The 27,494-nt window shown below is 36.0% G+C and overlaps 2 protein-coding genes across 8 annotated transcripts in view; one reads left to right on the forward strand and one right to left on the reverse strand.

The window, feature by feature from the left end:
* Positions 1–27,494, reverse strand: part of LOC132118538 (peptidase inhibitor 16) — a 157,288-nt gene that overhangs the window by 31,885 nt on the left and 97,909 nt on the right. The window lies entirely within an intron of this gene.
* scube3 (signal peptide, CUB domain, EGF-like 3) overlaps positions 1–27,494 on the forward strand; it is a 99,311-nt gene that overhangs the window by 547 nt on the left and 71,270 nt on the right. For 5 of the 7 annotated variants that reach the window (XM_059528434.1, XM_059528436.1, XM_059528437.1 and 2 more), the window contains exon 1: positions 5,135–5,369. The exons of the other annotated variants lie outside the window; for them this stretch is intronic. In XM_059528434.1, coding sequence (XP_059384417.1) covers positions 5,276–5,369 — 94 coding nt within the window. In that variant the 5' untranslated portion in view covers positions 5,135–5,275. Of the gene's footprint in view, positions 1–5,134; positions 5,370–27,494 lie in introns of those variants that run through there. 7 annotated transcript variants of the gene reach the window in all.

The following is a 27,494-nucleotide window of genomic DNA, read 5'->3' on the forward strand; positions in this document are numbered from 1 at the left end:
ATTTTCTGTTTTCACGTTAATATTTAAGTTTTTGTAATATATATATATATCTATATTATTATTTTTTATTTTTTTTATTTTACATGCCTTTATCAGTTTTATGTATTAGTTTTAGCTTATTTGGAAATGTTGCCTTGTAAACTTTTTTTCAGTTCCCATTTAAATTTCTATTATATATTAGTTAACTATTTTTCATGTGATCTGTCTTGTAATTCCAGCAGCATTTCAGAGTCTATGATGCATTAAAACTCTGTGTAGGTAGGCGGCCCACCAGATTCTGGAACCGTGCCTTAATCTTGGTCAGATATCGTTTAATTGTGTCCAACGAGGTTTCCACCTGATCTCCTCAGCCCTGATTGTGATAGCAGACCATGTCGTGACTAAACTCCGGCCAAAACACGTCGCATCAGCTGATCAAAAAACAAACCCACATCCCTACATCATACCTGCGTCTCCAGCAAACTCTGACCTTCAACTTATTTATAATGCTTTAAACCTTGAATAAGTTTTTAAAAAATTAATGCGGACATTTATACCTAGTGTTTTAATGATGTTTGTCTGTGCTTAACGGAATGGTCACTATGATCTGCCACATAGTTATAAAAATATATAAATAAAACTGATAATCGCAGTATGTTTGGCAAAAAAAATACAATTTCAGTTGTTGTTTTTTCTGTATAATTATTTTTTTAAATACATATATGTATTTAATAACTATTGCTTTAAATGTGTTTATTATTATTATAAATTCATGTTTATTCTGCAAGAATGTTAAATTTGTGTTAAGTCTTTCGTAAAGACTTGATCTCGATCTGTTTTTTAACATCTTTTTAATTAAAGAATCCTAAGAAAAGTATTAAAACTCCAGAAGGATATTAAGCAGCACAACTGTTTCCAACATTGATAAATCAGCATATAAGAATGATATCTGGAGATCATGTGACACTGAAAACTGGAGTTATGATGCTGAAAATACAGCTTTGCATCACAGGAATAAATTACATTTTAAACTATATTAGAAATCCAGTATTTTAAACCGTTATAATATTACAACATTTTTATTAAATGCAGGCTTGATGCGCATAAGAGACTTAATGCCAATCTTTTAAACGATAGAGTAGCTATATCTGATCTATAACTTACATAATGTTGTTTTAATCCTAAATTTTCATATGGACATATAAATGTATTTTATAGTGTTTCAATTAAGTTTTTTTAGTCATTTTGAGAGCTTGAACTGATATGATCACTATTAAGTACAAGCATTGAAACTCTTTTGCCAGGGACTTGCAAAAATGTGATGCTTTTTAAAGGTAAGCAAAGACATTTTTCCTGCAATTTTCAAGTGCCCTCACATTTCCACATCATCATCTGCATGCTGTGCTGCTCCTCTCCACCTCTAGATGTCCCCAGAGCGCACCTGGAGTTTCCATCAGGCCCGAGACTTCCCGCAATCTTCTAAATCTGTTTCTCCTTTGAAAGATTAAAGTCAGATGAGTCAACCCCTTCAGAAGCCCATCGAGCAGATAAAGAGGGATTGTGAGATGCAGCGAGACTTTAGTCCGATTGCATGACTCAGACTCTAGTATACTCAAGAACTGTGTTGGCAAATCCAGGTTGATGAAGCTTACAAGACAATCAAAATATCCTGCCTGATGTTACAAACATCTGTCCGCTGGGTGGTCCAGTCGACTTGTGTGACTAATGGGAAAATATGTGATAGAGACAGAAGTACAGAAGAGTCTGAAAATGTGCATTGTTTTCGAATGTATTGTAAAATGTTTATATGATCAGGGGAACAATACGAGTTAGAATTTAAATAGATAGATTTGAGATGTTATAAAAAGCAACAACAAAAGCATTTGTCTACAAAATATAAACAATTTATGTTTTTTTGTTGTTGTTGTTTTATAAATAAAGAAACTAATACTTTTATTCAGTAAGGGTGAATTACACTGAACAAAAGTGAGAGCACAGATATTTATAATGTCACAAAATATTTCTATAAATCTTAATGCTGTTCTTTTGAACTCTCTTCATAAACGTATCCTGGAAAAACAAAACAGCAGTTTCCACAAAACGTTTGAAGCAGCGTAAATATTTTCAACGTTGAAAATAATCAGCAGCAAATCAGCATCTGAAGGATCAAGTGATACTGAAGACTGGATGCTGAAAATTCAATAATAAATTATACTTCAAAATATATTACTGTACAATAGAAAACAGTTTTTATAAACCTTAATCATATTTGACATTTTATCAAATTGAATAAGTGCAGACTTGGAGTACGTTAGAGCACATTTCTTCGTATTAACTTATTTAGAGGTTTATATTGGTAAAAACCTTTCATTGTTGACTCCTTAAGCATTTTCATATTTGAAAATAAAACATATTTGTTAAAAGCTGAAATTACTTAATGTGAAATTAAGTGTCACATTAGCATCATACCATCAGTTTTCCATGATAGCATGCATAGTCACTAAATTAAGCATGCTTTTACCAAATTTCTAAATTAATGTGACCCTGGAGCAAAAAAAAAAAAACAGTTTTAAGTCGCTGGGGTATATTTGTAGCAATAGTCAAAAACAAAAAAAGGGAAGGTGTTTGAAGCTTTGTGCCGTGACCCAGTTCTCACATCCAGGTTCACAACATGGACAATATTACAGTGCAGGAAGCTGAAGTCATGCAACAAAAAGGCCAAGCATAAAAACTAAACCGTATCTTCGGCGAGTGCTGTATAATGATGGAGCAGGGACAGGCCAAAGCTTGCCTCCGTCTGCCTTTGTTGAACTGTACTGGGGCTTGACAGCAGGATGAAATGTCTGGAGAAGTGCTGGAGCTGAATGTTTAATGACAGCATGGAATCTGTTATTCGGAGGACTGACCTCGAGTTATAACATGAGAGCCAGAGGAATGTCCCGAACAATTATCTGGCGATATTGAGTCTATTGTGATTTCATTTTACTTTGTTTGGATGTGTGAATAATGAGGCCCACTTTCTCCGGGACAAAAGCTGCGGTAAATTCCCTCTTATGAAACCAGCAGAAAGGCCAAAGGTAAACGCGAGCTGCAATCGCACCAGATGTCTGAAGTCGTGAAGGACCCTTCAGACGAGGGTGAATAAGTTTCCGAGAAAACCCCATCCAGGAGTTTAATTTTCCATCGTTCTTTTGGAGGTTTAAGCATGAAGTCACACCTCTGGCATGTTTTTTTAATTGTTGCAGGGGTTAATTGTCCTCTGTAGAAAACCCTGAATCATTTTAGTGCTTGAACAGGCCTGTTCTGACACGATCTTTCAGTACGTGGGATGCGGTGCGTGAGGAGCTGGAAAGCAAATGCCTTCGGGATGCGAATCTGCGAGACGGATCGACGCAGCCGAAGTATGTAAACCGAGGATCAATTATCAGTTGCTCGACGTGTCTCGGCTGCACATGCTTTCAGGAGTTTGTGGCGAGATGAGAGGGAGTCCATGAATTCTCTGACCTCTGTTGCCCCCATGGAAGCCTTTTCTATGGAAACCCCCCACTCACCCGCGCTCCGTCCCACTGATGATTGCGAATTCCTGCAAGGTCAGAAAGAGAGAAACTCGTCTGTGCACTCGGTGAAGCGAAATGTGTTGCCGTTCATACGAGAAACTGCTGGTTTGTGCAGTGATATAAAGGAATGGGCTATTCACCCTCAGGCCATCCAAAATGTGGACGAGTTTGTTTCGTCATCAGATTTGGAGCAGAAATGAAGCATTGCATCACGTGCTCCTCTGCAGTGAATGGGTGCCGTCAGAATGACATCTGATTAAAAACATCACAATAATCCACAAGTAATCCACATCGCTCCAGTCCATCCGTAAATGTCTTGTGAAGAGAAAAGCTGCTGTTAAAAGCAAATCCATTATTGCAACATTCTTACTAGTCATGCTGCATTATATGGGTTTTTCCAGTGAAAAGTTGTCTTGTCTGAATCAGCAGAGAAATATGTACAGATCAAGCACCGTTTACAAGCAAAACCAGTCCAAAATGGTTCTAAACAATTATGTGGGTGGTTTTTAATGTGACAGGATAAGAGGAGATGGACTTTTTTACTATAGAAAAAGCGTTATCATGGATTATGAACTCATTATATTATAGCCAGAAGCAACCGTTTAAAGTTAAAACGTCTTGTTGCATTTGTTTCTTACGAAAATGCAGCTTTTGACTTCACAAGATGTTAACTGATGGACTGGAGTGGTGTGGCTTACTTGTGGATTGTTAATGTTTTTTATCATCTTTTATTCTGACGGCACCCATTCACTGCAGAGCACCTATTGCTGAGCAAGTGATGTAATGCATTTCTCCAAATCTGACTTTTCTGACAGTGACTTTTTATTTATTTTTATTTCTTCAAAGATACATTTTTGGGTGAACTATTCCTTTAAAATTACTTTTTGCCTCCCAATCTGTTATTGAACACTTGGTATGTTCAACCATTAAAACTGAACAAATTAAATTCAACTTGAACAGGTAAATAAGCTTGAGATTTGGGATTTGCTTTTGTCTGCAGCCAAATTTGAGCTTTTCAAGATCGAAGGACAGTACTAGCATTTTAAACTTAAAATAACTAACTCTAAGTAAAATGATATAATCTAACTGACGGTATGATAGGCTAATGTAGAAATCAGTGTTCTATTTAACGGTTCTTAATGCACAAAAACATTCACAGCATGATAATAACTGGATGAATAACATCCCTATAGAAATAAACATGCAATACTCAGACCATTTATTTACTTAGGCACTTATGCATGCATTTATACTTGTGTTCTTTCATTTTAAATAATTAGCAAAAACATTAACCGCACAATTAATGTGTTTGCATGCATATACTTTTCATTTATTTAAAAATTTCCCAATAAAGAAAGATTGTCTTGCAATGAGAGAAAAGAGAGAGAGAGCAACGCGCTGTTGCGCATCTCTCCTCCCCCTTCCTCTCTCTCTCTCTCTCTCTCTCTCTCTCTCTCTCTGTCTGTGTCTCCTGCAGAACTGAAGATCATGAGCGCTCAACTCAACCGTGTTACTCCTCCTGATCTCCGCGCGCACAATCTCCGCAAGACCAAGAAATAAAACACACGCTCTCTCTCTCTCTCTCTCTCTCTCTCTCTCTCTCTCTCTCTCTCTCTCTTTCTCTCTTTCTCTCTTTCATCAGACGCCGGGAATAAAGCTTCGTCCACGATTGGACTCCAAGTCTCAATTGTCCGGTTTTATTGAATTGCCCCTCTCTGTGAAGGTTCAAGGTGTTTAACATGATGCTCATGTTTGGCTTTGGATTATTCAGCGTCGCTCTGATGCTCTTTGTCCAGCAGCCAGTCGGCTCTTCTGCCAGCAGAAACCCGCAAGGTAAGTTTCCCTTTCACCCTCACCATGAGATCTACCTTTTGGCTGAGGAATGACTGCGGGAAAAATTACTGTTTGATGATTTGAGCTCAGTGAGAACAACTTATGAGGCGCAGTTTTCCCAAAATCGCTGAAGTAGACTTAAACGGGTATTTTTGAACTCTTTATACCGTGCAGGTGTGTTTATTATCATTTTTGTGATTGATCATTTGCTCATTGACAGCAATAATGATACACCAAACTGTAAATTATACAGCACTTTTATTATTTTTGCTAAATGTTACAATTAATGTTACACAGTCTGTATTTTTGCTCATTGTGCATGCATGGTGTCAAATGTTTGGAAAATGGTCTAAGATATTTAGCAGTAAGGTGTTGTCAGCCATTGGAAAAGTCTCTAGAGCGGCTCTAAAATGAAATGATTTAGTGTTCGGTCTCTGGATGTGCTGTAGATGGGTCCCATTTTAAAATGGGGTTTTCACAGAAATGCCATTGGAGAACCATTTTTGGTTCCTCTAAAAACTTTTAAGTCAACAATTCTTGACTTTAAAATGTTCTTTACAAGTTTTTTTTATGTTCTAAAAATATTTTGTGCAATTGAAAGATTCCATGGATGTTAAAGGTTCTTCATCGAACCATCTGTGATAATAAGGAGCCTTTATTTGAGTGGATCATTCTAGAGTGAAAGTGCAGGGCCCGGTTGCAACAAACTTATTAAGCTATTGTTATAATTATAAACAAATGACCACTAGGTTTTCTTAACTTGAGGGGTTTGTCACAGTGGTCTGCAGATCTCTCTCAAGCACCTGTAGAATAAAGCAGTTTAGAGTTCACAGGGTCGTGCACCAATGAAACACCTCTAGAACGATGCCATCTAGTATAAAATATGAGGTATCTCTAGAGTTTATTACATCATTTCTGACTGTTGCATTGAAAACATTATAACGTGCATAGGAATTAAATTACTGTGTTAGAATGTGTTTTCAAAGAACAGACAGCAATGTGATATGCTTGTTTGTAAGTAGGTTAATTATTTAACAATTATGCAACAATTGGCTGTCAGAACATAATACCTTCTTTAAAATAAAGGTTATTTATTGCCATTGATGGTTCCATGAAGAACCTTTAACATCCATGAAGAAGTTGTTTTACATTCCACAAAAGGTTCTTTCTAGTGTGGGAAAAAATTATTTTAAAATGCACTTTTTAAAAATAAAGTTTCCAAAATGTTGATAGCTTGGAAGAACCATTTTGGTTCCCCAAAGAACCATTCATTGAACTTTTCTTAAGAACCTTTCCCACTGCAGACTCTTCACTGGCATGTATGGTTCCATAAAGAATCTTTAACATTCATGGAATTTTTCCATTGCACAAAAGGTTCTTTAGATTATTAAAAGGTTCTTCACACAAAGAAAATAATTCTTTTTTTTTACTTTTAAGAACTGTTCACTGAAAGGTTCTTAGGAACCCAAAGTGGTTTTATTTTTAAGAGTGCAATAAAAACCTTTTTGTGCAATGAAAAGATACTTTGAATGTTTAAAGTTATTTGTGGAACCACAAATGCCAGTAAATAATCTTTTATTTTTATTTAAAAAAAACATTCACTAAAAGGTTCGAGGAACCAAAATGTTTTTTCCAAAACTTCCTTTTGGAATTCGTACTTTTTAGAAATGATGGATTTTTTTTTCTTTGTTATTATACTAGAATAAGAAGGAAAAGAAAAATGTTATTTAACTATTCATTGAAAAGTTCTTTAAGAAACCCAAAATGGTTCTTTTAAGGAATTGCTATTCAAATTCCCCTTTGGAGCCTATATTTTTAAAAGTGTAGAACCAAACCAGCATCTAAGGGGTGAAGAACAGCTCTGAACTGAGGTGTTTTAGGGCCTCTAGAACACCTTCTGAATGAAGACATCTCGAGTCCAGAGGGTCGGAGCTCTAGATCCCAGCTGAGCCCTCACTCACCTCCTTTCCCCATCACTCACCGACATGCTCTCCGTACAAACAAACGTCAACAAATGGCAACTCTCGGGGCTCGGTCCATGCCGACCACATGTTGCTCAGCTCCATATGTGGCCGAGAGCTGGAAACCAGTCTCATGGAGGCTATTTAAAGGTATTTAGCACTATAAAGTCAAGTATTTGACGTTCACCTGTGACCAAGCGAAAGTGCGCACTGAACCTCTGGGAATTTCGCAAGCTTTTGCACGAGGACCAAAGGAATAGATGTTACGTTTAGAGGTCACGGCTAATAGATTGTTGCGCAAGCGTGATGCAGCGATGTCAGCGGCCGCTCGTGTACGCATGTGCACGTCTGGTATGTGTGCATTTACGTCTGGTGATGCTTAAAAGGTTACTTCTCCTGTCGCGCTGACAAGGACAGCCGAGAGAAAGAGACCGAGAAGGGGAGTGGGAGGGAGGCAGGGAGGCAGGGAGGCAGGGAGGGAGGGGGGTTGGGGGTTATTTTGCATCTTGGGTGGTCTGTTTCCCATTGTGGGAAAACTCAATATTTACATTTTGTAATTAGAACTACTTTCACTCTTTCATTTTCCACAACAAGGATTTACGCACATCTTACAGGGGAAGGTGGCAGCGTCGGGCCTAATGACCTGCACCTGTTCATCACCGCGGGACGGTCAGGTCAGCGGCGGATGTGTGTGTGTGTGTGTGTTTGAGATGATGTTGTGGAGAGAATGGTGATGCAGGTTTGGTGGTTCTGTGTTTTGAGTCTTGTGCTCCAGGTGTGATGGCATCGTAATCTGAAATCTGTAACGGAGTAGTTTCTTTTACTATTTATTTTGTCCCTTTTCATTGCATATTTTGTCTGGCACCTTTATTTGCTTTTAATTAGTTTTCTTCTACATTTTTCTTTCTTTCCTTTGCTTTTTTGATCTTTATTGCTTTCTCTCTGTATTTCCTTACTTTGTTGTTTTGCTTTCTTTCACTTTAATTTTAAGCTGGTCTCTCATTCTCTCCTGTCATTTTTTTAATTGTCTTTTTTAATGTTATTTCTTTTTATTGTCGCAGTCATTCTTGCCTCTCTTTTTCTTAATTTGTTCATTTGCCATTTCCCTTTCATTCTTCCAGTCTTTTTCATTTGCTTACTCCTCTTTCCGTTGCTCTGTCACTCTTTCATTCAGTTGTTGGTGGTTCTGTCTTCATTTATTATCTGTGTAATTAGTTAGTCAATACAGGATGTTTTTGCAGTATTTCTTAATCTTAATTAAAACACAGTTATGCGTTGATAGTTCATGATAGCTCAGGTCCATTAATTAAAATGAACAGATCTAGCTTTTGCTTTTAATAATGTGTAAGTAAATGTTAAAATTATCTTAATTAGTTCATGTTAATGTATTTAATGTTAACAAATGGAAAGTGTGTTTCTTTCTATCTAAATTCCAGTGGAGTTTTTCTGTCTGGAGCGTTTTGTCTGTCAAACGCATCAGTAGCATATAAAACAGACAGTGAATGATTGAAGTGTGCCGTTTGTCAGGTCAGTATTTATTATGTTCGCCGTTGTCCTTCATCAACGTCGCCATAATTGCAGGTTACCAGCACCGTGAAATGATCATGATTCATTATAATAATCATAATTCCCAGTAAATGGGTTACGGAGGTCTAAAAACCCATGTGTAATAAATGACTTGGCAAAAGAAAAGAAAAATCCTGATGTTCTCGAGGCACAGACGTAGAGCAGCTCGGTTTTGCTTTTTGCTCTCCTGGCCCCGAGCTGCAGGCTAACAGTGCCAAGGCAACCGGCGGTGAGGATGTGACATGCCACAGCGGTGTGTGTGTTGATGTAACCTCTAGTCTGTCTCCCCGTTCACCCCGAGGCAAAACCCCTGCCGGGCAGACCCTGCTGGACAACTCCAGTGTGGGAAATACACATTTCCCTTGAATAGCAGGAGCTGGGAAGGAGGGGAGAGCAGCGGAGGCCTGCCGGGGAGGGGTGGCGTGACAGCGGTTTGGGGGTTTGTTTGCTTTGTGTTGCCTTTCACTCAATGAAGTTGGAGTATTCTTTTGTGAGTCTGGAGCAATGGCCTTGTCAGAGGCGGGGACAGATGATCTCTCTGCTCTTCGATTTAGAGAATAACTAGAATCGAACAACCTTGTAGGAAAGAAAAGCTGTGAATGAGTTCTCTTTAGTAAATATATTGCAGCTACAAACATGCCACGACATTTACATTTATGCATTTAGCAGACGCTTTTATACAAAGCAACTTCCAGTGTATTCAGGATACACGTTTTTTTTTTTTTTTTACCAGTATGTGTGATCCCTGGGAATTAAACCCACAACCTTTTGCGCCGCTAACGCAATGCTCTACCACTGAGCCACAGGAACACTAATGAGATTAAATAGAGAAAATAGAGTTTTTGTTTTAGTTTCATGCCTCTCATAAAAAAGACCCCATATGTGTCTCCTTAAGATTTTAGAGGATTTTTTAATGTCACAGCTGGTCTCCGATTTGCCTAAATGTAATTTCAGTGTAAACTTTGAATTTTTTTTATTAAATTCTTACAAAACAAATGATCTGAGCATGCATTTGGACAGAAAAAACAAACAAAAAAACAAACAAACAAACAAAAATTGAGATCTCAGTAACATTGCAAAGTTTTCTTCTAGACTCTCAATATATTACATGGGAAGAAAATAATGACACTTGAGTTTCATGCTTCCTGAGAAAAATACTTTACAATCAAAAGTCTGAGATCTCAGTTTTTCCTCTTTAAAAACATCTGCACAGCTGTCAACATTCATATTTATATCTCTTTATTTTTATGACACCAATTTTTACTGCTTTCTTTCAGAGATATCTCGGACAAAGTTAATGCTTTTAGTGAATATTAACTATTCCATTAAAATCTACTGCGCAATGACAGAGAAACCTGTCAAAACAAATTCCCACTTGAAGAAATGAGAATTTGGTGGCTTTTGTAAGGTCTTTTATATATAGCTGTTGTTTTGTACATTTGGTGAAGTTTTATCGTCTATACTTCATGGATGTAGATGAATGTTTCTCTAGTCGTTTTGTTGCTTAAAGGTTTCTCTCTGTTCTTATCTTGGTGCACATCTTTTTCACAAATGTCTCTCTTTCTCTCCATTTAACCCTCAATCCATAAAATCTCTCACCAGTTTTCCTCTTTTATTTTTGTCCCAAAGTGGAGTGCGCATTTTTGAGGCAGGAGTTGAAGCATTTAGTGTACAAAACCCATATGAGTTTGCCACTCTGAGAGTTTTGTGAAGTTTTTACATTTAAAATGGATAATAGATGTTATTCCTTAGGGGAAAAAAGAAGAAAAAAATACAATGTTTTCTGTCAAGAGTTTTCAATGTTTTTTTTTTATTTATGAGTAAAATAATGCTCTATAACAAACTACTAGGATAAAATGCTGGGTTTTGAAATCAAGACATCCTGACATGGCATTAGGAAAGCAAAGGTTGTAGGTTTGATTCCCAGGGAATGCATGAATTGATAAAATGCTGAATGCAATGCAAGTCACTTGCATAAATGTAAATGTATTTTGATATAGTCCATGGTATAGAATGATTACCATATTCAAAACATGGTATCGCCATCTTAATAAATCTAACAAAAACATAATTCACAATATATTCTCTGAAATATCTTTATTCTCTTAATATCTTATGCAGTTTGGCTTTAAAAGATGTTTAGATGTTTCTTAGGGAAAAACAAGACCAAATTTATTGCCGTGTTAAAAGAACAGTTCGCCTTAAAATGACTATTTGCTGACAATGCAAATGACTTTGTTTCTTCATAGGAACAGATTTGTAGAAATTTTGCATTTCGTCTCTTGCTCAGCAATGGATCCTCTGCAGTGTGAATGGGTGCCGTCAGAATGAGAGTCCAAACAGCTGATAAAAACATCACAATAATCCACAAGTAATCCACTCCAGTTCATCAATTAATGTCTTGAGAAGTGAAAAGCTGTGTGTTTGTAAGAAACAAATCCATCATTAAGATGTTTTTAATAATCCATAATATTGCTTTCTCCAGTGAAAAGGTCATCTGGTCTGAATCATGAGAGAAATCTGCACCATTTACAAGTACAAAAACAGTCAAAAACCCAAAGGTTTAAAGTTAAAATGTCTTAATGATGGATCTGTTTCTCACAAACATGCATTTTTTTTCACTTTACGAGGCATTAATTGATAGACTGGAGTAATGTGTGGATTATTGTGATGTTTTTGCAAGCTCTCATTCTGACGGCACCTATTCACTGCAGAGGATCCATTGGTGAGCCAATTTCTTCAAATCTGATGAAGAAACAAACTCATCCACATAACCGATTGCCTGTTAGTGAGTAGACTGTCAGCAAGTTTTCATTTTTGGGTGAACTATTCCTTTAAGAAACTGTATCATGAAGGGCTAAGGGTTTATATCTGATAATGAAAGGCAGTTGGAGTGGAGCAGCTTTTCTGTATAATTTAATTGTTGGTGACTTTTAGCAGGCAAGAGTGGCAGAATGGGCTGATTTTTTTCTCTCTCTCTCTTTCTCATCGCAGGCATCGTTAGGAGACAGAAGGAAAGCAAACATGCCTCAGCTAATTAGCGGGTTGGGCTGGAGGTATATACATAGCATGTGTGCGCTTTACGCTCTAACCTACAATTACTAAGCCAGAAGTGACACTGCTGGGTTTAGATCATTAGGAGTTTACACTGATGGTGCGGTCAGCTTCAGAGGAAGTGTGGAGACCACATCTGTAGGTGTTAGTGAGAGCGCGTGAATGCCTTCCTAGTTAAACGTGTGAATGTCACATGACGAGGGAGGAAATACATCTTAATTGAAGGCTTTTATGGGGAAATCAGTGTTGCATTAATGCATTAAATGACCGCATTTTTGTGTTTTTGACACTGTGTGTTCTTATTCTTTTACGAATGTTATTTATGAATTCTGAACGTGTTTAAAAAAGCCCATCAGTGTTGTATCTTGTGCTTTCCCAAATCTTCACATGCATGTGTAAAATCCAGAGTGTCTTAGAGAAGTGTCTATTTTAAGCGTGTCAGTGGCAAGGGTGGAGTTGACACGAGGCATAGGTGAAGGCCTCGTAAACATATGAAAAACGGGATTTGTATTTATGCTAAATAATGTACACTTGAAGCATGCAATTTCTGTGAAATTGCACACTTAAACTTTAAAAAACGACTATGGCTGGGTGTCACAAGTGTAGTATAGAGCGCAAAAGAGGTTATGTATTTTTGTAAGCCAAAACCCTGAAACGAGCATTTTTTCTCAATGGTTTTTGGTTGAATGCCTGAAATAAGGTCTATGGTGGACACAAGCTTAAGATACTTTAACAGTTTGTTCTATGACATAAAATACATAAAATTCTCCTTAAAGCTTTACTTGTCTTGAAAAACGCATTAGCTGACAAGTGTCTAAAAGGGACTACAGAGGTTGTCAGTGACATTAAGCTTAATGTCAAGCAGCTAAACTCATCTGCTCACAAGTCGCTTTCACACTTCACAGCCTTGTTTGTCTGTAATCGCACTCTTGCAAACTATTCCAACTCAAACCTGAAGGGAAAATGTTTTTAAATTAAGACTGAAAGAGCCTAATAATCAAAAAGCCGATGGAAAAATATATTTCAGCCAGGTTGACCCATAACCTACTTGTTGTTTTAAATCCAGACTAATTGCTATTTGAAGCTTTTAAAAAGCTCAGTTTGAGAGTTTGTGAGCTTTCCTCACATGTATGACCCTGGAGGACTTGCAGGTCACCTGGATCCTATACAGTAGGTTTGAGTATTTTCAGTGTATTTTATAGGGTTTCAGTTGAAATGGCTTAATAAAGAAAAGCTCAGATCTTTTATTTTAGGTAAAAACCCACCAAATCTCATGGGAAAACAATTGTTTTGTGGTTTTTGTACTGGCAAAAAAAAGTTTCATGACAGGTTTGAAGCAGTTAGGCCCACTTAACTTCCTCCAGTCACTGGCAGGTGTGGCAGAAAGTTAATTCTGGATCCTTCCTGTAAGACAATCATGACAGATGGCAGAAAGCTAGTCGACAAACTTGATGTTGAGATGATCTGACCACAGCTGCATTAAAGAAGAGCTTCGCAGCTGCTCTCTTCACCCAACAGGAGAGATGTTCAAATATAGATATTTTAGTCATGAGTTTGTCTGCCAGCGCTGTTTCCTATTATGAGTATGAAATCAGACCGTGTGGATCCTTTGATGATAACAGTAGCTGAAGTCAAAGCTGACAGTCAAGAGAAATGATGGACCTCTTAAATCCTTGTAAAAAGTTTAAGTGTAAAGGTTGATGATACATGTGGCAATTTTTTGAGCAGTTTTGCCGGACAACTTTTTTTGAGCAGTGTTGCTCGGGCACTTTCCCACTGGGAATGGGTGGGAAATTGTAGATCAGATCAAGTGTGTCTCACTTGGTTGCCCGTTGATGGCAACATTGCTCAGAAAGTTGCTCCGTGCATCATCAGCCTAAGTGATGCTGGAGAGAGAATGGACCTGTGTTAAAGTAAAAGTGCATTAAGAATCAATCGGTCTGTCTAATTATTAGTGATTTTGGGTAATTATGTATAATAAGCGTTTTGTTATTTTTTATTTATTTATTTTTTGCTTTCATCAAATTGCATTATATACACTACTATTCAAAAGTGTGAGGTCCGATTAAAAAAAAAAAAAATGAAAAAAATATTACATAAAAAAAATCTCTTACTCTCAACAGGGCTGTATGTATTTGTTTAAATATATATAGTAAAAACATATATTTTGTAAAATATTTTTGCTATTTAAAATATTTTTTTCTATTTGAATGTATGTTAAAATATATTTTATTCCTGTGATCAAAACTGAATATTCAGCATCATTACTCCAGTCTTCAGTGTCACATGAACCTTCAGAAATCATCTAATATGCTGATTTGCTGCTCATTTCTGATAACCAGTGCTCAAAGCTGCTTCATATTACTGTAAAAACCATGATGTATTTTATTTTTCAGGATTTTCTAATGAATATAAAGTTCAAAACAATGAAACGAAACACTTTTGTGACATCATCACTGTCGCTTTTGATCGATTGAATGCGTCCTTGCTGAATTAATTAATGTATTTTAAACCTTACAAACCACATACAATTGAGCAGTAGTGTGTGCAGCCTTTGCTAACAAAAACAATGCATTGAAACTGAAATGGTGTGCTATTGATTTAAAAGGCTGTCAGTACAATGCATGCTATTCGGAAAGACCACTTCAGTTGTGTTTCGTCTCTATTCTTAAAAACAAGCAAACTACTGCAAGGTTGAGTAGCATCTACCGTATGTGCATAATATATGCAGATAATACACAGTTCAAAGTAGCAGAAGTGTGGAAAATAATGTGTTTTGGTTGTCAGAATCTTTAAGCCCTGAACAGAATTAAGAAGGCGGTCACCTTGTCTCAACATCCCGGCCTGATTGGCTTCATTTTTCGGTGTATGTAAACTCTCAGCCGGAACTAGACACAACCCTGAACGGATTTAAGTGAAAGTGACTGTGGTTAAGAAATCCAACCTCATTCTCTTTAATTAGGCTTTCTTGCCTGCCACGGATGGCCGTGTCCTCAGCCGAGCCGTCAGAGCCGTGCTGGGATCTGAATTGTCGCGGGTGTCCGTCAGGTTTGAGATAATCCGACTCCTGTTAAGAAAACACGAGCAGTGATGTCAGGCACAGGGTGGGATTATACGACAGCAATGTCAGGCATGAGGAGAATCTATATTTAACAGTAATTTCGTATATATCCCAGTTGAGGCTTTATGTTATTCCTTGAACGTCAGCATTTCTAGAAGCGGCAGCACAATGGCTTGTTGTATTCATTTTAATTCGGTTGTAGGTCTGCAACACATTGTTCCCGCTCAAGGGAATTCATTCTTTTCATGAGACTTCCTTCCATTTGTTGTGGCGCGTTTATCGATATCAGGACTCAGACGCCGAGGGCTGAGCAGCCGCAGTGTCAGTCTGACTCACATTTTCCTTCGTGATGTTGAATTAATGCCATCTCTGTTCCCAAGAACACGCAAACCATGCACGCATAGGACTGAAGTCCTGCGTCTTTTTTGCATTATTTGTAAGTCACTAATAGTGGTTTGTTGTTCGCAGTTGAACACTTGCAATGTTTTATTGAATTAATAAATACATCGTACCAGTTGATTCATTGATGTTGACAGTAAATCGTAATCATAGATAATTTAGGCATATCTGACAAAAACTGTATCAAGACTCTTCGAGATGTTTTTGCTTAAATAATTTAAACTATATAGAGCAGCGTATATATATTTGTAGGCTTAGGCTAACACCCAGGAACGATTTACTGAAGTCATTGGGTTTTTTGAATGACTTTTTGGTTTTTGTTGAACACAAAATTAAGATACTTTCATGTTTTATTCTATGACACAAAATACATAACATTTTTGTTAAAGCTTTATTAGTCAGTGATCATTCAAAATAGCAACGTTGTGTTTTCATAAACAGTAAAGGTAGCAGATTTAAATATATAAACTCGGCTAGTTTAGCATCTTCACTTCGGTACTGTGAATAACGAGTATTAGATTAGAAAACAATTTTAACACTTTGTATTATTTTTGTATTACCACTATAGGAAGGAGTTGATGCAACTAAATTTAAGTTTAATAAAAAATGCACTTCTAAAAGTTTATTAGTCAGTGTTCATTCAAAATAGAAATGTTGTTTTCATAAACAGTCAAGGTAGCAGAAGCACTGTAAAGTCACGATATTCATCCACAATGGCCGACAAGCTCATTTTTATCTCACCATTCTCTCTTTTTCACCTCATTTGTCTTCTCAGCATCAGCGAATGCACACAAGAGTCCTGATTCTCCCGCTGACCTCGACCTCTCCAAGAGCACATTTATTTATTGGGTCGTAATATAAACAGCATGCCTCAGATTACGTCTACAATGTAGCTCTTCTGGGATCCAGAAGTCTTTTTGAGTATACCCACTTTTTTTAAGGCCAGATGGAGCTGAAAACTGAGACCTTTTGAAAGAGATCCAGTGATGGCCTGTTGATGGTGCAAAGCATTTTGGGAAGGTCAAAGCTTAAAATTTCTTACTTTAGTTTATATAAACTCTGCTAGTTTAGCATCTTTAGTTCGGTACTGTGAATAACGAGTATTAGATTATAAAACAATGGTACTTTTTGACGTAGAATACCATAATTAAAGGTAGTTCTAACAGCAGTTTGTATTTTTATTGTATTAACGCTATAGGAAGGAGTTTTGAGTAGCTAAATTTGAGTTTAATAAAACTGAATCATCGTCATTAATTTTGGATGTCTATGTTATTTACAGTAGTTTTCATTGTACGTAGATCTGCTTCAGGAAAACTGATGGAAATTGATATGAAATCTCAAACAGACTTGTGTTGTGTTTTGGCTAATTCTACAGTAAATTGATAAGCATGACACACTAGGGCTGGATATTGACACAGATTTCACAATTCAGTTTAATTCTAATTTTGATTCTATTTGATATTGATTCTTTTGGATATACAGTACATCAGGTATGATACTTATGCAATTTTTATTCTTTATTTTTTTTTTAGCTAATGCTGTAGTATGTGAAAAAGGGACAGGAAATGATGCGTGAAGATCATGCATTATCTTTATGGTATGCATTTCTGACTTACAGACTCGTTTTTACAAGATGTTTGTTTAGAAGACAAATCACCATCATTGATAACGTCATTAAAACTAGTACATCGTCCAAATGCATATCTTATTAGTTCACTAAAAACGACACAATGCAGACAATGTTGTCGTAGGACAGCAAGATGAATGTGTGTGTTTGTGTGTGTATCTCAGCGAGTGTGTGTTTGTGTGAGTCTGTTTACAGACTGCATGTGTTTACATTCCGGGGAGCCGGTCCAAGCTTCAGAGACTGCAGTAAATGAATGAAAGGAAATGCTTTATTCTGCTCGGTAATGGAAAAACACTCCAAAATGAAGCTGTCGTCTGCCAGCTCGCATCAAGATGGCAAGATGTTCCCCGACGCCATGAGAGGAGATCCTGGGAAAGGCCGGGAAACTCCTACTAATCTAGTTCAATGTCTCCTGTGTTCTGACTCCATGGGAGCGCCGTTTAAAGGCATCATAACAGCTAACAGGGAACTTTTTCAAAGTTATGAACCTACAAATTGACTATTTACTACTCCAGTAGTACTGGAAGTTCTTCCAGTAACGTTAATAGAACATTAAATGTTAGCATTGTTTATGCATCATTTCATGGAACATTTATTCCTTAAATGGTTTAGTTGATGTTTTTTAAATGTTACTGCTTGGTTCGGAATGTTTAGAGAACTTTCAAAAGTAGTGTTCCCAATGTGCAATATGATTTGAAATAAGATCAAACGGAATGTTCCCTTAACATTCTCAAAACCAAGGAAAAAGCGGTTGTTGTGAATGTTCAGAAATTACATTTAAATAACTTAAGGGGAACGCTAGTAAAACATTTATTCTTCAGTATCAAAGTTTTTTTTTTCTGTTGTATCCAAATTCTAATGGTCTCATTAAAAAAGAAATACAAAATGAATTTTTTATTATACAAAAAAAATAAGTAAATAAATAAATAGGAATGACAATTTCATCCAATATTTGTGTGTTCTATGTATTGTTATGGCTATAGAGTATTTCGATTTTAGCTTAGCGACATCTAAAATAAAAAGTAAAGCGTTAAAAGAATTAAACATAATTTTAAAGTAAATATTTAATGCTATTTTATGCTTACTAGAATACTGCAATTTCTTAATTAGCAAGATGTTAAACAAAAAAAAGAAAGTTTATCAAGAGTAAACTGTCGAAAAACATTAAGTTTAACATAGTTTAATATGAATTAAAATTTAGTTTTTAACAATATTTGTGTGTTATATGCATTGTTGGTTATTAGAGTACTGCAATTTTACCAATATTTTATATCAAATTCTCTTGGAATTATTGGAAGTATTTAAATGTGGTAAGTGAATGAATCACTGATTAGATTGAGTTGAATACGTTTAGTTTGCATATGAGCAGAAATTGTGAAATTGCTTTCTTAGCGTTTCTTCCCTGTCAAAATCATATGAACATTCATTATGAATATATAACCAACTTTAGATTGCATTGGCATTCTCTTTCACCCTATAAGAATATCTGTTGCTGTTCTGCATGCACTTGTTCACAGATGCATTTATTGTCTCAAGGACAATTAGATATATTGGAGGATTTTGTGTACATATGTATTATTTGCATGTCTTTTTGTGCATTTCCACAAAATCAAGTGCAGTCTATTTTCTCATTGCATATCCTGTTACACTCAGAAATCCGTCAGATATGGAAGTGAAATTATTTGCGAGCAGGGTTCAAGTGTGTCTTAAAGGACTCATACTCTCACCTCACAATTCTTTCAGATCAAAGACAGTCACGTGACTCTATTCCAGCCAAACATTTGCACTCTGTGATCCGCTCAGTTTTTCTGGATGCAGTGCTTCACCTCTGATGGAAACATCCTCTGGCTCTTTCAGAGATGTCTGGGTTTTGGCATTGCTCGTCATTGTCTGTCGGATGAGCCTCGAGGCCCGTGAAATAGTGATTGGTGATTTTGCCAAAGATAGCTTTTTTCAGACACTTGGAGATTGTCAAAAGAAAGTCAGACTTTTGTTGTCTGAGCACGCATAAAACATCAAAGGTATGACGAAGTGATAAATGTTGTCAGTTTATGTCACTGGCTTATGAACGAACTGAAGAAACAACTGGAATTTTATTCTGAACAATAGTATGCAGCCTTACAATACTAAAAGTCTAGAATCTAAATTTTATTTAAATTGCTATTGGTTATTAATGTACATTTTTATTTGTTTGTGCATCTTAATCTTAAATGCATAACCTCAATGCGTCTGCAATGTAGAATGCAAACTGTGCAAACTTTATTTTACCCATATTTGCATATTCTATTTATTTAATGCTTGTTAATGTCAAATTTCACTGGAATTAATGCATGCTACGGTAGAAAGGCAGTATTTAAATATGGTAAATCAATGATTTTAGTGTTGATTATGAAAATTAATCAGTGAATTGTATACATCAGTCTACATTCATTAGGAAGCATATTTGTTCTAGAATGGTATTACATTTTTTGAACAATTTATTTAATTGCACTCATTAACTTCTAATCATTATGCAACTATAAAATAGATTCATGCATCTAAGACTATAATGCGTAGAATAAATGCTTCTGCAGTGTGAATTGCAAACTATGGTGATATTAAATATTATGAAAATCTCAATGCTTCAGTTTGCTCTCAAATAGAGGTCAATTTACAGGGAAAGCTTGACAGTACTTGGAAATCCTTAAGAGTACAAGAACAACTGTTCAAGAACAAGATACTGTATCACCTTGATTAAATCTCAGATTTCAGCAGTTCTTGAAGCCACTGCAGTTACTTTTTAAGAAAAACTAATTCACGTCCACAGCTCAACATTTCATTTGAGGCAGACTCTGATTTTGAGATCCTAACATGTTCAGGCTGGATCTGGAAGACCCACTAACATTAATATTGCTGTGAATTAGGTCTTTGAGGGAATTTATAGGGAACTCTTAAAAATGAAACATTTAGAATAAATAATAATAAATGATGAAAAAAAAAACATTTTCATCATTTGAAATAAAAAAATCTGTCATGGTTCATTTTCATTTAGTTTAAATTGATGTACAAAAATAACAAACTGAAATGCAATAAAAATATAAACTGTTGACATGTTTAAAAAATAAAATGATAGAATGCAACAAAATTACTAAAACTTTCAATTTAAAGTGGAAGATATGAAAATAAAAACCAATGCAAAATATTAATAAAAACTAGTATTTCAAAGTTCAATGCAGGGTTACAGTTGATGAAAACTAAAACCATAAAAAGTGACGTTCATTACTTGAAATAAAATAGTTAAGTAAAATGAGTTTAAAAAACAAAACTGATTTTATTTCAGCTAGTTGCCAAATCCACATTGCTAATTTTCATTCAGTTTAATTTGATGCACAAAAATAACTAAACTTAAACTGAAATGCAATAAGATAAATAAAAATACAAATCTCAAAGCGCAACTAAAATCACTAAAACTTAAAAATAAAAAAGAATGCAAAATATTAATAAAAACTATAATAGTATTTCAATGATACTAAAACACCATTAGCTAGAAAAAAATATTTCAACAATTGACAGTATAATAATAATAAAAAATACTTAAAAATCTTAGTGTTGGTGTTTCTTTATAATTTATGAAATGTAGTAGCAGTTTAAAAGCCTTTTTAAAGTAAATCCTACAACATTTTAATGCAACATGCAAAAATCATTATTCTAGATGTTTCACCAGAAACCAGTGGCATGAAATACTGTGTTCTTTATTTAAATAACTAAAATAGCAAACCATTTCATGGGATCTTTCATAACTGGATGTTCTTAGAGTTCGACTAGCCGTCGTTTAACAAGTTGAGCTCCGTCTGGAACGCTCTGAGTTATTCCAAAGCAGGCCAATGGCACTGGATGCAGTTTTATGAGGTGCTGAAAAGACGACAACCTTTAGCATGTCCTCTGCCAGCCCTGAACCTCCACCCGACCGACTCGTCTGTTAGCAGACTGCTTTCATTCTGACAGAAAGCCTTGATCACAGCCTGTGCTGGAGCTTTGCCTGTCTGTGATTGAAGGTTATGAACCGTCTCATCAGCATCACGTCATTCGGGCTTTGCATGCAATGCAACATTTTCTCCGTGCATGTCTTTGAACCAGTCTTCCATTGGCTGGTTTTGGTTTTGTCTACTTAGTCTGTTTAGACTAGTCTTAGATGGCTAAACAATATGTGTGCACCCTTTTTGGGTTTCTGTTGCAAAATCTTTACGGAGCATCTCGATGCAATGATTTTCACTAACATGTTATTATTAAGCAATACAGTTGTGATTGGATATTACATCTTATGAACTGTGACCAACTGTGAGCTGGAATGAACTGTGACCAATCATAACTTTTGTAAATGTTTTATTTAAATTTCACAAATAATTACAAAGAAATGTCATATAACAGGTGAAATTTTGAAATAGTATATTTTTGTATTTTCATGCCCTTGGGGGGCATTTATTTATTAACTGATTGGATAATTTATGTTTATTTTTTAAATATTTTATATATTTAATAACATTTTTATATTTGTTTTATTTTATTATTATTATTTTTAAATATGTTTACTTAGTTGTGTGTTATTATTATTATTTTTGTTCATTTTATTTGTTTGTATATTTGTATATGCTTTTGTTTGTAATGTATATTTATTTATTTTTTCAGATTTTACTGTTTTATTTTATTTGATTGTAAAATGAAATCCAGTGATCCTTTTTTTTTTATTCAGAACTTTAAAAAGTAATTTATTTTTAGTTATTTTTTAGTTATTTACCTAAAACAAAGTTATTTTGACAGACATTGAGGTTCAATCTGTTCCGAACGTGTATGAATTTCTTTCTTCTGTTGAACACAAAAGAAGATACTTTTAAGGATGTTGGTAACTAAACAGTTGACGGTAGCCATTGACTTCCATAATATGGAGAAAATTTACCATGGAAGTCAATGGCTACCTTTACCAACATTCTTCAAAAGATCTTCTTTTGTGTTCAACAGAAGAACAAAAATCATACACGAGTATTTTTAAATAATGACAAATTTTATTTAGTGGTGTACTGTCCCTTTAAGTGAAGGGTCAACTGCACTGCAGTTTGGGCAGTTCATAAACCCTGAGCTTTAAATGAGCGTGGTTGTTGTTTGAAGACCGCCACCATCACTCAGCGCTTACAGTAGCGCTCACTAAGGACGCCGGGCACAAATAGAAGCAGGCGATATTTCCTTTACGAGCTGTTCGCAGGACAAACACTGGGTTCCTTCATTAGACGTAGGCGATCTGGGAAGAGACGGCGGGGGGGGGATGCTAAATTCTGCTCTAATGTCGACGTCTGTATTTCATCAACACCCTTTTCTCTTTCGTCCCGTCTGTGCGTCGCCTAATAGCCCATGAGATGAAGACTTTGTGCTGGCTTTGCATGTGACGGCCTGCCAGCTCTCACAACCAACACCTCTCTCTCTCTCTCAGAAGCGATTAAACATCGCTGGGCCACATGCTAACGGATGTTTGGCCAGAAACGAGAGGTTGTCTCGCTGCTACTGTATCTGGCTTTCCACCAGCTCGTTGGATTGCCTGCCAAACTTGTGAGGGCAAAGTTAGACCCACTTGCTGGAATAATATTGATTTAGTTGGAGGAACTACCTTAGAGTGAGTGTAAAGTGGTCGGGATGCTTTTGGATTTTGCTCTGCAAGATTTGGATCATTTCTTCTGAATACATTACTGCACACTTTAGTACAGTATTGCTGGCAGTTTATCAGGTGTTGTCGAACAGGTTCATTGGTTCACTCCAGCCCAAAGAGTCCTCTGTGGAGAAATGTTGTTTCATATATATTTTAATTGTATTTGTTTTAATTTAATTTCATAATTTATTTAAATATAATTGTGTACAATTTTTATTTGATTTTAAAACTTACTTTTAATATTTCATTTTTTATCATGCATGTTAAAATTATAATTTATTATATATTTATAATAGAATATATTTTATTTAGCTAGATTTTATATATTTTATTAAAAACATATATATTTCATTTTTATGTAATTTTATTTTTATTATTTTTATTTAAAAATGTTTTAATTTATATATTTTTGTATTTTATTTTTATTTGACTGGATTAGATTTTTATATTTTGCTTAATAATTGTTTTATTTATTATTGATTTTGGTTTATATATATATATATAAATATATATATTATTTATTTTTGATGTGCATTATTATTTTGGCAGTTTCATTAAGTTTGTTTACTGAAAATGACATTTTTGTGACTGAAAATGATATTTTTCGTCCCTTCTGAGATTATTTCTGTGTGAGGTGAGTTGTTTTAAGAGTAAAGCGGGGCCTGGACAAACACTGAGAGTCTCGCTGTAAGCAAACATCGCTCTGTGTTTGAACTGCACACCTTCAGCGCGCCGACCGTTCGTCTGTCAGTAAACATACTGAGCAGTGCTGACCCCATCATTAATCAGTGAGGAAACGCTGCTCTCATGTCTGAGCCACATGAGCACAACATTCAGAAAAAAACAACATGCACAAACCGTGCTTTCAAGAAACGCTCAAAACTTCAAGGCGTCGAGGTTTGGCTCGGTTGCATGACCTTGTTGCTCTCGCTGGTGGATGCCGTTACTTCATCTATCACCGTTTCCATTCACAAACATTATTCTGATATCTGGATTGAAATCAGCATGAATGTAACTAATATAGTAGCTCAAACAGTCAAGTATACAGCTAACAATGCAGAGGTCATGGGTTCAATTCCCACAGAACTCATAAAGTAAAAAAAAAAAAAAAGGATTCGCTTGAATGCAACGTTAGTCACTTTGGTGAAAGCAAATGTAAAAGGCAGTATTTTATTGCTTTAGCAATTATTTTACCAGTGTCCAGTTTTTATAGGCTCATAAATGTGTAAAATGAAATTTTGTTATGTGGACCATTTTATTATACATTAATTGTGCTTTTTTTGTTGTTGATAATTTGCAAACACAATTCTCTCTCTCTCTCTCTACAAAATAGATATTATTATTAATATTTTGAATGAGCTTTTTAAATTTTTGTTTTTGTTAAATCACAAGATTCAAACAATATTTTTTGTGCAATACTGTATTTTACTTTTCAGGGTCATTTCAGTTAATGAAAGTTAAATGTGTGCTTTTATAGTAGACTTCTTTTTTAGTAATTTTAGTACTTCAATTTATTTCAGTTAGACTTATTTTATTTCAGCTACTTCCCAGTTCTTTTTTTTTTTTCTAATATATATACTTTATATTTCTGTTAACAAAAACAAGGCTCTTATGTGTGAAATGGAATTTTCCCTTCCGTCTTTAACATTACAGATCCAGATTTCAGGATAATCCAGGATAACATGCTACCACTAGATATGTTAAAGATATGGGAGAAACACAAGAAGTAACATGCTAGTATCTTCACCCCATCAGCATCAGCTTTCTCATGACATCATGCAGCTCCAGAGTGATCGGTCACATGCTATTTACAGCTCAGGTGATTGGCTAATGAGAGCCAGCTGAGAAACTGCTATTGAGAATGGAAATGTTAACGGTTAAACAAAGAAAAGAAACACGTGCCGAGTCGAGTCCTCAGATGGGCTGCTAGTGGAAACAGATGCTCACAAACAGAGTTTTGAGTTACATAGAATGATTACAGCAGCCGTGAATACTTTATTGAGGATTCTTAAAGGTTTATGTTTCTAGGTCAACAGGCAGGAAAGTATTCATGAAGTCAGTTTCATGCTAGCCAAAGTAATAAAGGCATTTTATGTTCTGCTGGAGCACATAAATCTCTCTGAAGTGTGGGAGATAATGTGGATCCTCATAATGTTTGACATGTTTGGAGATGTTTTTGACATTGAGTTTGGTTTTCTTGTGATGGAGAGGCTGAATTTGAACATGCACAAAAAAATAAATAAATCAGCAAATATTATTTGAACATGTTCGACTCTTTAAAGGGATAGTTCACCCCAAAGATGAAAATTCTGCCATCATTTATTCTGTTTGACTGACTGACTTTTGTGCAGCACAAAAACTTCTGATTGCTTTGTGTGAGGATCAGTCTGATTTATTAACAGATCACTCAGTCATGAACCACATTAACTGATTCTGTTAAATGATCAAACTCTAACTAAAACTAAAATCTAACTCATTAACTCCCATGAACATCTAGAAGGGTATAAAGGTTTTTCACTGAATAATGGCTTTAGAAACCCTTTTTTGCAGTTAAAAAGCCCCCAAATTGCAAATGTTGAACAACCAAAATGAATAAAAAGTTTTCTATTTCTAGTTAAAGGATCACTTCACCCATTTGCATTTAACTTTGTATTGTTAGAAACCCAGTCATATATTATAATGATCATGGATTTTTCCTTTATTTTTCCCTGAGATGGGAGAAATAAGGATTTAAGTGTTTTACTTCCTGCTTATTATGACGTAAAAATCGTCATTTTGCGTCATAATAAGCAGGAAGTCAAAATTCATTGAAAAGTGTAGAGACTACACACACTAGCTTATTATTATTCCAGGGGGTGGGACCCACTCACCCTACAGGCCTATTACAGATCAGTGGGTGCGACTAAACTTACAGAAACGAAAATGAAAATCCGCCATCTTGTTTGGAAGCTATGTAGCTAAGCTAACAAGCTCTTATGGAGTCAGATTTACGAGAATGGCTGGAGGAACAACTCATGATATGGAAGAAGAGGATTTTCAAAGTCTGTTGCTCGAAACAGATGTTCGTGGCTATCTATACGAGCCACAATATAGCGCAGAGCAGCTGAGGCTGATGGAGGAACAGGAGGCGGCGGCTGCAGCCGAGGCCGGAGACCTGCCTGTCGAGTCCGAGGAGCCCGGGCGTGCTCGAGCTGCTGTGGACTGGTGGTGCCTGTGCTCTCGTTGTGCGCCTACGGACACAGAGCTAGAGTCCGTCTGCTGCCAAGAATTTGAAAGATGCCAATTTCTCCTCGAAGAAATGTCTGAGGCAGACAAGGACACGGATGTTTGCGTTGTGAACCATCCTAGTTTCGCCCCGCGATATGGACAGAGGCGTCCTGGAGACATATTTCAGAATTGATTTCACGAAATGATTCCCGGTTAATAAGTTACGTAACGTCAACTGTAAAATGTTTGTGCAGTACCTTTTTTAATGCACAAAAAGCTTACTGTGGCATTGTTTACTACTGTGGCACGTAAATACCATACATCGCTAACTGTGTCCTCAATGTCTTGGGAGTGGGAGTGGCTTGTGGAGCTGTGCAAATGTGTTGCATTGTGGGAGTTGTGGTTTTCCATACAAATGAGCCCTAAAGTTACTTTCTGTAATAACTCGGTCAAAAAGGCACCAAATTCGAAAATTTTAATAGATTTCGACTACATATATGACCCACTTTCAATGAAGATCAATGTTCCCACGGGTGAAATGCTCCTTTAAAATTGGTGTCGTGCAAGCAACCACTTAACAGCGCTTTAAAAATTCTCCTTTTGTGTTCAATGGAAGCAAGAATAAGTTACACAGGGTTTGGAGTGGTGAGTAAATAAAGGCAAACTTCTAACTATCCCTTTAAAAACCCTCTGAGCCTACATTTTTCCTTTATATCCATCAGTGCAATCCGTGTCTCTTGTTTTAATTTCAGCCTCAGTGTTGTTTCCTGTTTGAAACACAAAAGAAAGAACAAAACAGCTAGAAAAATAATTTGGCATCTCTTAAAATATGCCTCCCTCCCTTCTCTTCCAGAGCCGTGGATGTTTCTCTAAACTCATAGACAGATTAACAGTGACATGTTTATTTTCTCTGTAAAACAGCATTTGGGTTTAAAACCACCCGAGCACTTTGGGCTCATGGTGATTGATTTAGCAGTAATAAGGAGTCTGTTTCGCCCATTTTATTACATGAGAAATTGTTTTCTTTCTTCTGGGACTGAATAGAGACGCTGATTGATTTTGCCGTGTGAGCGTGATTGCAGCTAATTGGTTTAATTGGTTATGCTGTGCGACCGTGATTGTGAGTAATGGGTCTGATTGGCTCTGTCGTAGAAGTGCGATTGTGGTCAATGAATCCGATTGATTGTGATTGGCTAGAGTTTTCACAGGGGTCAGGGTTTGCCTATGCTGGTAGAGTTTGTAACTACACCATGTCGGACTAACTTTACCAAGCTAACCAACCCGTTATCTCATTAGTTCTGTTGTGTAAAACGGCTGATTAATCTGATTGTCTGTATTGCATAAGCACACTTATGACTAATGAATCTGATTGGTTGTGTTGTGCGGCGATTGGATTGTGGGTAATTGGTTTGCATGTGGAATTCGGTTGCAATTTTTTCTTTGAAATCATTAAGCAGTTTCCAGCCTTCCTCCTTTAAACAAATGACTTCTCAACACAGCTATTGTAAAGTAAGGTTGAATTGGTCGGATCTTCGTGTTAAAGCCTGCTTTCTCATTTATTAAAGTGTAAAACTCG

The sequence above is a fragment of the Carassius carassius genome, chromosome 37 (genome assembly GCF_963082965.1).
Source record: "Carassius carassius chromosome 37, fCarCar2.1, whole genome shotgun sequence".
Classification (NCBI taxonomy): Eukaryota; Metazoa; Chordata; class Actinopteri; order Cypriniformes; family Cyprinidae; genus Carassius; species Carassius carassius.